The sequence below is a fragment of the Chanodichthys erythropterus genome, chromosome 2 (assembly GCF_024489055.1).
Source record: "Chanodichthys erythropterus isolate Z2021 chromosome 2, ASM2448905v1, whole genome shotgun sequence".
NCBI classification, from domain to species: domain Eukaryota; kingdom Metazoa; phylum Chordata; class Actinopteri; order Cypriniformes; family Xenocyprididae; genus Chanodichthys; species Chanodichthys erythropterus.
In genome coordinates, this window is record NC_090222.1 from 22885668 (window position 1) to 22899439 (window position 13772).

The following is a 13772-nucleotide window of genomic DNA, read 5'->3' on the forward strand; positions in this document are numbered from 1 at the left end:
AGGATCATTAATATGTATGACCCCAATATTTGCATATGCCAGCCCATGATCGAGGCATTACACAAGGGCAGCCAGTATTAACGTCTGGATCTGTGCAAAGCTGAATCATCAGACTAGGTAGAGCAAGCAAGAACAACAGCGAAAAATGGCATATGGAGCAATAATAACTGACATGATCCATGATATCATGATATTTTTAGTGATATTTGTAAATTGTCTTTTAAATGTTGCGTTAGCATGTTGCTAATGTACTGTTAAATGTGGTTAAAGTTACCATCGTTTCTTACTGTATTCACGGAGACAAGAGCCGTTGCTATTTTCATCTTTTTTAAACACTGTATAATTCATAAACAACTTAATTCTTTATAAAACTCTCCAACAGTGTAGCATTAGCCATTAGCCACGGAGCACTATCAAACTCATTCAGAATCAAATGTAAACATCCAAATAAATACTATACTCACATGATCCGACGCATGCATGCAGTATGCATGACGAACATCTTGTAAAGATCCATTTGAGGGTTATATTAGCTGTGTGAACTTTGTAAATGCGCTGTATAGGATTTAAAGGGGCCGCACATGCTTAATCGGTGCATAGTTATTGATTCTTCAAAATAGGCAGTTAAAAAAAAATAATTAAAAAAAATCTATGGGGTATTTTGAGCTGAAACTTCACATACACAATCAGGGGACACCTTAGACTTATATTACATCTTGTAAAAACTGGTTCTAGGGCTCCTTTAACTGCTTTGCTGCTGACCTTCGATGTTCCAATTCAACCATCTAATAAGTAAAAATGACTTCGGTTAAACATCACATTTGTGTTTCTGTTTTTGTTTTATTGCTGAAGTAAGAGCGTTCAACTTTCTTCTCGTGTATCCTATTCTTCTGGAATCCAGAATGGCAGCACAGCTGAAAGATTTGTTTGAGCTGCGCCCTCTACTGTACAGGTGAGAATTTGCATTTCGTTTTTGGCATGAAAGGGCCTTTACAATTGCCAAAAATAGAATGTTTGTTTTTGTTTTTTCATTGAAAAGAAAAATAAAAAAAAACCAGTAAGCCCAGATCAGGTGAGAAGCAACACAAAAGTAAAATAAAACATATTGAAGAAAATAACTATATTGAAACGCATTACTTTTACAGGTAATTTTCAACAACACTGCCAGTGCATAGTTGTCGCAAAGACAAAGAACTTACTTTGTTTGCCACAGGTCTGAAGGCACTCCTTTTCTGAACTAAAACGGTTACTGTTACCATCACAGCCTCCGTACCAGAAGGGTAAACATGCACCAACTGCTTCATTATAATACCACCGCTGCATATATTCACCACAGACGGTGCCACGGTCATTGTTTAGGTGACACAGACCTGAAAGCAAAATGCTTATTTACTAATAAGCCTTGATGATGATGCTAGAAAATCATTTAAATAAGTAACTTATTTTTTAAATAAAACTACCTAAGTTTAAAGTAAAGTCAAATTGTTATCCTTTTTGTTGCATACTTTTAAGCCCTAGAGGCACTGTGATGTGAGCAGAGATTTGAAAGAACATACGGTCTGTGTTGTCAATTGGAGTCTCGACTATTGAGTATCCATAGCCTAAGGTCTGCTGGCCCTCAGTCTCTTCCACCATTTCCTCTTCCACCACTATGTTTGGGTATACACCGGATGGCACAGGAACACTAGGAAATAGCATTTGTTTTGACAATGGGCACATAATGGAAATTCACAAAGAGTTGAGCTAACAGGCACCTGCCTCATTTTTATGTAATTACAATATTTCTGCAATCAAAGAAAGACAGACAGACAGAAAGAAAGATTTTATTAACCTGCACCTGTCTCCGTCCTTTCTAGGTAAATTACATTCATATTAAATTAATAAATAATTCTATATATAATTGAAATAAAAATATATAAATAAATGTATTGAAGGTTTATTTTATTAAGCTGCATTTAATCAAAATCTTATAAAATAACCACCTGCCTCTTTTTAAAGTAAAATACATTCATTTATAAATACATTTATTGTATTTATTTATATTTGTTGTTATTGTTAAATAACCAATTCCCTCTTTTCTATGTAAATAATTTTTTGTAAATTTCATTATTAATAAATTAATTAAATTAAATAAATACATTTATATATAAATGATTTTTTTTTTACTCATTTATTGCAGGTTTATTTTATTAAGCGGTATCTTTTTAAATATGCACCTGTCTCCTTACAATGTAAATGACATTCATGATAAGTAACTTACATTCATTATAAATAAATACATTAAAACACAAATAAAATAAATTTATTTATTTATTGCAGGTTTATTTTATTAACCAGCATCTAATTAAATAAGCACCTCTCCTTCCTATGTAAATTAAATAATAAATAAATAATTTGTTTCAAGTTTATTTTAATAACCTGCATCTAATTAAATAAGCACTTGTCTCCTTCCCATGTAAATTCCATAATATATAAATCAATTCTAAATAAATAATGTATTTAGTATTGCAGGTTTATTTTATTAACCTGCAGCTTCTTAAATAAGCACCTGCATCTTTTATAAATAAATAAATAAATACAGAGGTTAATGCTCAGTGTTACTGCCAAAATACTGATTTCAAACAAACAGATGTTTCACATTAGATGATGACAGAGCAGGTTTAGTCATTTGATACCTGTACACAGGTCTCTCTGCAGCTTCGTAGTCAAAAGGCCGACCTTGACCTTGACCTCTACATTGACTCTGGAGTGATGGATGAGGGTAGGAGTTCACATTCTCTGCATTCACAAAAAAAACATTAACACACGAGTCCCTCAAAATGAACACATGCAATGTCGTCCTTAAAGGGACAGTTCACCCAAAAGCAAAAATTCTGTCATCATTTACTCCCTCCTGTTGCTCAAAAATTTTTGATATGTTTTGGAACACAAAAAGCTCCAAAAGGGATGTAAATATGTCCTTCAAAAATGAACAAAAAGTGACAGTTTAACTGACATCAAACCTGATGTTATCAGTTTATTATAATAAATTTAGGCTTGTTCCTCACATAAATCTATTTTATGGCTTCAGAAGAGGTGGAATATAGTGAACAGGTCATATCAATTATTTGTATGGTGTTTTTTGTGCTTTTTGAGCGACATGAGGGTGAGCCGTTGCAATACTTAGGCCCTCAAATCTGTACTTAATGATGAGAAACACTTACTGCTCAGAATGTGGAAGAATGTCCTCATGAAGCGCTGCGTGTACTCCTGCTCTCCGTGTTTCAAGTGGCCCAGGTGAATGATGTGCTGTTCTAAGGGATAGCTGGCAAGCTCTTCCACCTGAGTAACGCTGATATGGTCACCCACCATCAGGGTGAAGAAAACAATGCCTTCGCACTTTGCCGTCCTGGAAATCAACTCCAGCTTTGCTCTGTCCTGAGATGCCGTGTCCTCCCCGATAATAGCCAGTACCATCTTGTTCTTGCGAGCCTTAGGAGCCGTGAGGATGCCCTGCATCACGGCGTATTCCATCGCAAGGCCGAGTCTGGAAGAGCCTCCGGTTTGCTTTAGATCCTGGTAGATGCTTCTCTTCATTAGACTGCGATCAGTGAACTGTTGGAAGCCAAATATCACTTTGACAGCAGACTGGGCTTCACTGTATGTGGAGCTCTGCTGGTAGATGGCCACTCTTGCTTGTCTGTCGACCCCGCTGGGTCGGTTGCTCACAACAATCTGATCGAGCACACTGCCGAGGACCTCTTTCACACCCTCGTATTCATCAGCCAGGATGCTACGGGAGCCGTCCACAATCACCGCCAAGTCCATGTCTAACTCCTGAGGAGCAGGTGCCAGGTTGGTGCCATCACATTCTCTAGCTGGTCTGCAGGGATCTTAGACGAGAAAAGAGTGTAGATATGACCACAAAGAAACTGCGGCCATAGACCTTCATAGGATGTTTTGCAGAATTCAGAATTGTTCAACACATATTTCATTCTTTGCATGTACGTTTATTAAATATTTTTGTTTAATTTAAAGGGTTATTTCAGCCAAAAATGAAAATTCTGTCATTTACTCATACTCATGTCGTTCCACACCTGTAAGACCTTTCCTTCGGAACACAAATTAAGATATTTTTTGATGAAATCCAAGAGGTATATGACTCATCCATACATAGATAGCAATATTATCACCAATTTCAAGGTCCAGAAAGGTACTGAAGACATCATTAAAACCGTCGACATGACTGCAGTGGTTCAACCTTAATTTTATAAAGCGACAAGAATACATTTCTCATACGTTGTTTATGTCCAGCACTTCCAGGTTCTAAGTCAGAACGACGACTCATTATTGGCCGGCTCCTGCGGCAGCGTCACAGCCATGCATTGTGCTGCTCACATGTGCAGCTTTGGCCAATACTGAGCCGGCATTTGGACATAAACAAAGAAACCTTCACTGTGCTTACTGCGTTACCTGCCTAAGGATAATGACAGGAAGAGAAGAGATTGTTGAATAAAGTCGCTATTTTTGTTTTGTTTTTGCACACAAAAAGTATTCTTATCACTTCATAAAATGAAGGTTGAACTTTTAACAATGTCCTTAGTACCCTTCTGGACCTTGAAAGTCTTGATTATATTGCTCTCTATGGATGATTCATATACCTGTCAGATTTCATCAAAAATATCTTAATTTGTGTTCCGAAGATGAATGAAGATCTTACGAGTGTGGACGACATGAGGGTGAGTAATAAATGACTGAGTTTTCATTTTTGGGTGAACTAACCCTTTAATACTTTCAGCAACCTTTAAGAGTGCAGTACTCATGAATCATGAAATCTTTGTCTTTATTTGCAGACTTTTTGCAAATATAAACACGGTTTGAGAAATTGTACAACCCAAAAAATAATCTGATACTTAAAAAAAGTTTCCATTAGTACTAAATAAAAAATGATTATATTATGTAAAATAGTAATATATATATATATTTATATACACACACACACACACACACACATACAAAAACAATATATATATTTTATATTATAAGATAAAAAATAAAATACAAATATTCTTTTATATAAAATTATATTATATTTATTATATTATAGTGGGTCAGTACGTTTTTTTTTTTTTTTTTTAAATAAAATGCTATATTATTCAGCACGGACACATTAAATTGATCAAAAGTGACAGTAAAGACATTTAGAATTTTTACAAAAGATTTCTATTTCATATTCATACCATTCTTTTGAACTTTCTACTCATTAGAACCCTGAAAAAAATGCATCACAGTGTCCACAAAAATAATGAAAAATATTATTAAATGACTTTTCAACATAATAATAATAATAATAATAATAATAATAATAATAATACACAAGGTCACCAAATCAGCATATTAGAATCATTTCGGTTGTGAGAGGAAGGGAGAGAAATAACTGGTGCTTACCAAAGCAGATAACACAACTCTGGATCTTACTGAGAGCAGTACTCAGGTCTTGCACTCTACCCAGCACAGTTAAGATAAAACTCTGGGTTTCATCTGCCTGCACACAACAAAACATCACACGAATGAATAGCTCTACACACTGGGAAAAAAAAAAAAAAAAAACTGTGATTTGTATTCAAACTTTCTTTGTTAGTCACACATTATTTAATAATTAAAGGAACAGTACACTTAAAAACATTGACTAATATATTTCAGTGAGCAACTTAACATCAGCTTTGGTAAGTTAAATCGATTCATGCGAGTACAGTGGCTCAATATTAATATTATAAAGCGACGAGAATATTTTTGGTGCGGCAAAAAAACAAAATAACGACTTATATAGTGATGGCCGAATTCAAAACACTGCTTCAGGAAGCATCGGAGCATTATGAATCATTGTATCGATTCATGAATCGGATCGCGGTTCAAACCCGCCAAACGGCTGAAATCACGTGACTTTGGCGCTCCGAACTGCAGATTCGATACACTGATTCACTGTGCTCCGATGCTTCCTGAAGCAGTGTTTTGAAATCGGCCATCACTAAATAAGTCGTTATTTAGTTTTTTTTGGTGCACCAAAAATATTCTTGCCGCTTTATAATATTAATATTGAACCACTGTACGCACATGAACTGATTTAGATGTTTTTTTTAGTACCTTTATGGATCTTGACAGAAGAAGTGACATTACTCCCTATGAAGGCCTCACGGAGCCATCGGATTTGAACTAAAATATCTTAATTTGTGTTCCGAAGATTAATGAAGGTCTTACGGGTGTGAAACGGCATGAGGGTGAGTAATAAATGACAGAATTTTCATTTTTGGGTGAACTAACCCTTTAAATTATTAAAAAATAAAGTGTGCTTAATTTTACCTCAAGAGCTTTTCTAACATTAGGGACATTCCTTAATGCGATGACCCCGAATTTAATGTTCAGCGCTTTGTACTCTAGAATGGCCGTGGTGAGGGAGGTCAAATCCTGAGATTCTCCAGCAGAGAGGAAGATCACTACTTTCCTCATCAGGACACCCTTTCGCACACGCTTCAGGACGTTCCTCCCCACGAACCGCATGGCAGCACCCATGTTACGCCGATTTGAAGTGCGTTCCCAGCCAATGTTTTTCACAGCTTCAATAAGCTGCTTCTTGCGTTGATAGTCATTGAAGCGGATCTTGTAACTGGTGTAGGAGTTGTAGGTGACCACAGCCACCCGGGCCCCCGTCGGACAGCTGCTCTCTGCAACATTGATATTGTCCAGCAGTCTCAGGACTACAGAACGCATGCGTTCAAAGCCTTGAAGAGTCACATCTTCAGACATGTCCAAGCCAATCACAAGTTCAGTGGGGTAGGCAGGGCATTTTGTGTTATCTAGAGAGACAAATATGAGTGAGACATTCATATTTAATAATGGACAGTTAATTCAAAAATTAATTTCATATTTTTTGATTTTCATTTTCACCTACCTTTGCAGCACACTGTTAAATAATAAAAAAAAACATAAAAATGTCATCATCATCATAATGCAAGAAAATCTGAGTCTATTATCTATTTCAAGAAGAAAAAATAAAGAATCTTAAATAAAGATTTCTTACAACACTTGTCTCGAACATATGAGATCAGTTGACAGTCCTACAAAAGATCATATATTATTTATATATATATTACAAAACATGCTTTGTATTTAGACACAAATCAAATAAAAACACTTGACTTGGGGTCAGTAGGTTTTTTTTTTTCAAATTTTTTTAAAAAAGAAATTACAACTTCTATTCAGCAAGGACAAATTCAGTTGATCAAAAGGAACAGAATTCTATTCATCAAAGAATTCTGGGAAAAAAATGCATCACGGTTTCCACAATAATAACAACTGTTTCAACTGTTTTCAACACTGATTAGTTAAAGGGGACCTATTATGCAAAATTTTGTGTTTGAACACAGATGTGTGTCCACAGTGTGTAAACAACCAGCCTATTATGGTAAAAATCCACCCACTCCTTTTTTAACAGTCTCTCCAAACAAGCGGTTCCAGATTTCCCCGCCAATGACTGGCAATGGAATCTGCCCTGTTAGCTTAGCTCCTACCCTTAATGAGCTGTACACAGTACGCCATGTTTATCTTCTTATTAAAGCTACTTAAGTTATTAATTAAGAGCAGTGAGTGATTTTCTGTTTTTCTTTTGTTGTTTTGTTCACATTAACAGCATATACAACAGTAGGTACTGTATATATTACACTGCTTTCACCTTAATGCACAGATCTACAGTAATATACACATATGATTTCTTTCCCTGACGTTCACAGACATAACAGACTGTGTTTGTGAACTCTGTGCATAACGTTGTGTGTATTTGACAGCACAATAAGACGCAAAAGGAGAAATCAGTTCAATACTCGCAAGATGTGCCGTCAAACAGGATGCTTTCTGTGTGCGCGTGAAGTTTAAATCAGAAGTTTACATAGTTATGGCTTTAAAACGCATTCAAATAATAACTTTCATGATGGTGCAGTACTGCAATGTCACATGAGTGTGGTCACGATAGAGATATTAGATGTGTTCAACATCGGCTGCAGCTGGATGCAACCGATCGGTGTGAGTAGTTCAACAAAAGCATATTTAAATACCAATGTAGTTGGGGTCTACGTTTATCAGTTTTATTTTGATAAATATGACACAATACAACATCGTGACTACACGAGAAGAGCTTTAACTTTTTTAAAAAAATACAGATTTTTGAGCATTAGTGTAACTGAAGGCGTGAGAATAACCACGAAACACACGTGATCGTTGTCGTGCGGTGAATCCGACCAATCGTGGAACAGCTGTGTCGTCACCAGAGCTTGTGTAGCTGCTCTTGAGAAACTGCACTGGCTGACTCAGCTGGCTGCTCTTGTTAACAACATGATATAATAAATGATCTGTGGGGTATTTTGAGCTGAAACTTCACAGACACATTCTGGGGACACCTGAGCCTTATATTACACCATGTATAAAGGGGCATCAAATATTAGCAAATCAAAATGATTTCTTAAAGGATCATGTGACACTGAGTGGACTTGAGTAATGGCTGCTGAAAATTCAACTTTGACATCACATTAATAAATTATAATATATTAAAATAGAAAATAGTTATTTTAAAATATTTTAAATTATATTGTATATATATTGTATTTTGTCTGTTTTATAATAATTTAAATAATCTTTTTAATCACACTAATCACATTATGGGAACTAAAATGGTATTTTCAAAATGTCTTTCCTACAATTTCTTTCCAGGTTCATGTATACATTAATCATTTCACATGCAGTATATATATATATATATATATATATAAATAACTACTGCAGTAGTTAAGAAAATCAGAAACTTACAGACTTGTCTCTGGTTCCCCGTGGTCCTTTTGGGCCCTATGTGAAGAAGAAGACATTCTGTACCCCTGATCAAATTCCCATGATCACATGATGTAAATAATACACACATACCCTGTGTCCAGGCACCCCATCACTGCCAGGATCTCCAGCTGGTCCTGCCCTGCCAGCATTGCCCTGTTATCAGACATCCACTTAAGTCTGCTTAAGGTTCACAGAATGACTAAGAAAATAAAGCCTGAAAAATTTTATTACATACCCCTCTTCCCCTGTTGCCTTTTGGACCACCACCTCCATTTACTCCTTTAAAGCCCAGTTCACCCTTAATTTCAAAGAAGAAACAATGTTGATTATTTTATGAACCAACTGCTTCATAGTTACAATATTGTACTGGCAAGTTTTGGATGTGAAATCACCTGAAGTCCAGGATAACCTGGGAAACCAGAATCTCCCTTAAAGAAAAGTAAAAAATAAATAAACAAACATGAATACATATGCAGTTATGCTGCTTTCTTTACCCAATAAATGGCAAGTAAAGTTTCAAAAGAGCTATGTCTAAAATCTCAAAGATAACTTGTTGTTTTAAGTGAAATAATATCACGTTGTATATTGTAGCATAGCCCATATTTGCTATTTGAGAACAAATTATTGCAGTATAATTCTATATAAACCTTCTGTCCTTTGGGTCCTGGGAATCCAAAGCCATCTGCACCATCTTTTCCCTGTTAATAATAAATAAATGCTGCTATTAGTTGGTTTATTTGTGTCTAAAATCAAATAAACAGGTTATTAGACAAATTGTTGAATTGTTACTTTTAAAGGATTAGTTCACTTTCAAATAAAATTTTTCCTGATAATTTAAAATAACATCAATAAAATAACATCACCCCCATGTCATCCAAGATCCATGTCTTTCTTTCTTCAGTCGAAAAGAAATTTTTTGATGAAAACATTCCAGGATTATTCTCCTTATAGTGGACTTCAGACGGTTGAAGGTCAAAGTTACAGTTTTAGTGCAGCTTCAAAGGGCTTTAAACGACACCAGACCAGGAATAAGGGTCTTATCTAGCGAAACGATCGGTCATTTTCAAAAAAAAAAAATGTAAATGTATATGCTTTATATAAACAAATGATCGCCTTCTAAGTGGTTCCGCCAAAACCGCATTTTCGTATTCTTCAAAAAGCTTATGCTGTATGTCCTACACCTTCCTTATTCTACTTACGGAAAAAATGGAACTGGTGCTGCGTTCGTTCCGTAAGTTGAATACAGAACTATAAGGACAATAATCCTGGAATATTTTCATCAAAAACCTTCATTTCTTTTCGACTAAAGAAAGAAAGACATGAACATCTTGGATGACATGGGAGTGAATAAATTATTAGGAAAATTTTATTTGAAAGTGAACTATTCCTTTAAGAACAAAATAGCTTTTTGAATGATGATGGATCAGGCCTGACATTACAGGTTTTTAGTAGCTTTTAAAAAAAGAAAGTAAGAGAAGTAACCGGCAGTCCTCTGGGGCCTGGAGGTCCCAAAGCTCCCTTATTTCCAGGATCACCTGGCTGGCCCTGTAAGGCAAAAGCATGATGCATAGGTTCAGCATTAAAGGAACAATAAACTCAAAAATGAAAATCCCTTATGTATATGACTTTCTTTGTTTAGATCAACACAAAGATTTTTAAGAAAATAATCCATCTCTGCAAGTCCATATAATACAAGTGAATGGGTGCAGCTCGGTTGACGCATGAAAAAACGACACACAGTGATTGTGATGGTAATCCATGCAACCCCAGTGGATAAATCAATGTCTTCTGTAGTGAAACGATAAGAAAAATACAAATGTTTTTAACTTTTTTAACTCCTACTGTCTTTCGAGTGTTCATGAGAGAGACATTGTGACATGTGAATTAGAACTGAAGCAATGATTTAGTTTTAAAAAAATAAAAAATATATACAAGCTTCAGCCAAGCACCACCAATTCAATGGCATTTTATGGACTCACAGAAATTGATTATTTTCCTGAAAATTTTCGTTTGTGTCTATCTGAATAAAGAAAGTCATATACAATGGGGGTGGCATGAGGGTGAGTAAATGATAATAATAATCTCTAATAAAGAGATAATGACAATTTTCATTTTGGGGTGAACTATCCCTTTAAAAAAGCAGAGATTTATAAATAAAGAGGATGGTATTAAAAGAGGTCACTCACCTTCTGTCCCATGGACCCAATGCTTCCTCTAGTTCCAGGCCTTCCTGGAAAGCCAGGAGATCCCTGTGTAAAAGAAAACAAAATCCCATTGATGGCCAGATGTGGTTTATTAGATATTAATGACAGTAGTAAACAAAAAAGGTGGTCAATTCATTCTATTCCTGGTATTAAATTGCCAACCATATTATTTGCCCAGAGAGTTATTCATCTATCAGGCAATGGAAGGTTGGCCACAGAAACAATTTTGAAAAATTACCCACAATATGCAACACTCTTCCCTGGATGCATTGGTTATAATTAATTGGGATTTTAATCAAAGCTCTTTTAGGCAAATAGTGTCCTACGAGGAAGGGAAAAAAGTATTGACCTGTTTTATACGAACATTAAAGACATAAATAGTGCAAAGTTGCTTCCACCACTGGGGCAATAAGACCACAATTTAATATCTTTGGCATCTCCTGTAATTCAAAATCAGCCGATCTAAGACAGTGTGTGTGTGGTCGGAGGATGCCCATGAAAGGTTAAAAGGATGTTTTGATTGTACAGACTGGTCAGTGTTTTTCTGACAAAGTCACTTGTTATATAAATTACGGTGTTGAGTCTGTATTTCCACGTCAACAAATTAAAATTTTTCTAATAATAAACCATGGGTGACCAGGGAGGTTAAAGCAGCTACCCACGTAGAGGGTGACGTTCATGTGACTTTGCACAGCGTTCCCTAAAAGTTCTCAAAAGGTGGCGAAAATTTCGAACCTTTACAGAACATTAGGGACGTTCCTCCGATATGAGTATAGGGAGATGTTCTATTTTGGTTATTTTATGGTCATGCAAGAACGTTACAAAGAGGACATTTGGGAAGTTCAGTACATGTGTGTTTTATAGAAAATAATCAAGTTTGAAGTCACCATTATAGAGGTGAGCGTTTGCTTTAGATGGGCTCTTGATTCTTGTTTTTTTAACATTAGATTTTCTCTGGCTGCTTTAACTGTGTTTTCAAAACACACTTATTATAGCAAAATATGGAAGAGAAATTCTGATCTGATGAATTGTGTTTGTGCTGGTGATTCAATAATCATCACCAGTGTCTAAACTATGAGTATATTATATATTAGTTTTTTTAAAGTTCATTATACAGACTTGAGTATAAGTATGATCCTCAACAATGGTGACACTAAATAAAAATCTTTGTGACTTTAGTAGCTTGTTTTGTGATACTCAGAGTTAATCTGTTATTCTGAAAATTACTGAATAAAACTACTGTATGATAACATATTCACCAACAATGTGCAACCAAATCTATTTGATCAGTTTTTTTCTCACAATTATTTTTTGTAACAAATGTGCTTTAGAAACACACAGTTACAACAATTGGAGAAAAAATAAAGTCAAAACGTCAAGGGTCAGGAGCCCAACTAAAGCAAGTGCTTACCTCCGTAACGGTGACATTTATACATTTTGATAAAACATCAACACCTCATTAAGAAGATTTGTATGAAATAAATAAAGTCAAGAGTGGTTTGTGATAAGTGAAGATGCTGAGATCTAGAGAGATCGGTTAGTGTTTAACGTTCTGTTTCTGTTATCTGAGATTTGTGAGGTTACCATTGTGCTGGAGAGTAGCGATGATTCGGAAACACTGATGTTCTGCTGCATGTTGCTTTATTTAAAGGCAGTAACTGTGTAGTTGCTGATGCATTGATACAGCAGTTACATTAGCTCATGCATGTGCTGTTGTCAGCTAATGACTTACTGCAAGAGTTTTTTTGTTTGAACAGCTACTTTTGTTAATCAATTTAGCTCTAATTTTCAACTCAATTTTTTGAAAAGGGCAGCAGGGACATTCTGAGAACATTTCCAAATAAAGTATGGTTCCCTAAATGTTCAGAGAACATCCTGAATGTTCTGTGAAGGTCTGCCAAATAACGTCCCCCAAACCTTAAAAGAACTCCACATCGTGACCGTCTCTGGACGTACTGGGAACGTTACTAGGCAACGTCCTTAACACCAGTGGGGATGTTCTCAGAATGTTCTTGAAATGTAAAATTTCTAGCGGGGTACTAATAGGAAAAAAGCAGCTTTTTTCATTGGTGACAGGGACCAAATTAAAATTGCTCAAAATGAGCTGAAAAGAGTTATTAAACAGAGTAAGTTCTAATATAAGGAAAGATGGGGCCTTTGGAATGGTTTAAAATCTCTTGCTGTTTATGGAAATAAAAATAACAGTATTAAAATAACAGAATGTGAATGAGGTAAATCAGTGCCTTAAGACCAGCAAAGCAGCAGGCCCTGATGGTATCCACCCATGTACCAAACTGAAAGTCTGTGCTGAGCGATTTAGAAGGTCTTTTATTCCAATTGCACTTAGTTTTTTTAACGAAGTTGTGTAATTCTTTGCATGGATTGATTGTATTGTTTTTAATGTTCAATTGTCTGTTTGTGTCGTTTTTAATGTGCATGAGTTTGGGATTAATAAAGTTTTCTAATCTAATTTATTACAACATATACCTGAGGTCCAGGTAGACCAATATAACCTCTCTGCCCAACTGGACCAGGAGGACCGAAAGCACCCTGAACAGAGACAGAAAGACTCAAATTATAAATGAAACAAGCTCAAACTATTAATAGTTAAGGAAATAAATGGTACATCTATTTGAGATCAAATTAATTTTGAATGGGGTTGGTAATCAAAAATACATTTCACATTGCATATTTAATGCTACTCTAACACAA

The 13772-nt window shown here is 35.5% G+C and overlaps 1 protein-coding gene across 1 annotated transcript in view; it reads right to left on the reverse strand.

Annotated features, from left to right (window-relative positions):
* Positions 1-13772, reverse strand: part of col6a4a (collagen, type VI, alpha 4a) — a 40147-nt gene that overhangs the window by 1633 nt on the left and 24742 nt on the right. The window contains exons 25-40 of the mRNA XM_067405172.1: positions 13548-13610; positions 11043-11105; positions 10339-10401; positions 9504-9554; positions 9249-9284; positions 9092-9154; positions 8947-9009; positions 8836-8871; positions 7058-7094; positions 6929-6940; positions 6340-6833; positions 5428-5524; positions 3204-3872; positions 2676-2778; positions 1557-1684; positions 1200-1370 (exon numbers count right to left, since the gene is read on the reverse strand). Of these exons, the coding sequence (XP_067261273.1) occupies positions 1200-1370; positions 1557-1684; positions 2676-2778; positions 3204-3872; positions 5428-5524; positions 6340-6833; positions 6929-6940; positions 7058-7094; positions 8836-8871; positions 8947-9009; positions 9092-9154; positions 9249-9284; positions 9504-9554; positions 10339-10401; positions 11043-11105; positions 13548-13610 (2149 nt within the window). The remainder of the gene's footprint in view (positions 1-1199; positions 1371-1556; positions 1685-2675; positions 2779-3203; positions 3873-5427; positions 5525-6339; positions 6834-6928; positions 6941-7057; positions 7095-8835; positions 8872-8946; positions 9010-9091; positions 9155-9248; positions 9285-9503; positions 9555-10338; positions 10402-11042; positions 11106-13547; positions 13611-13772) is intronic.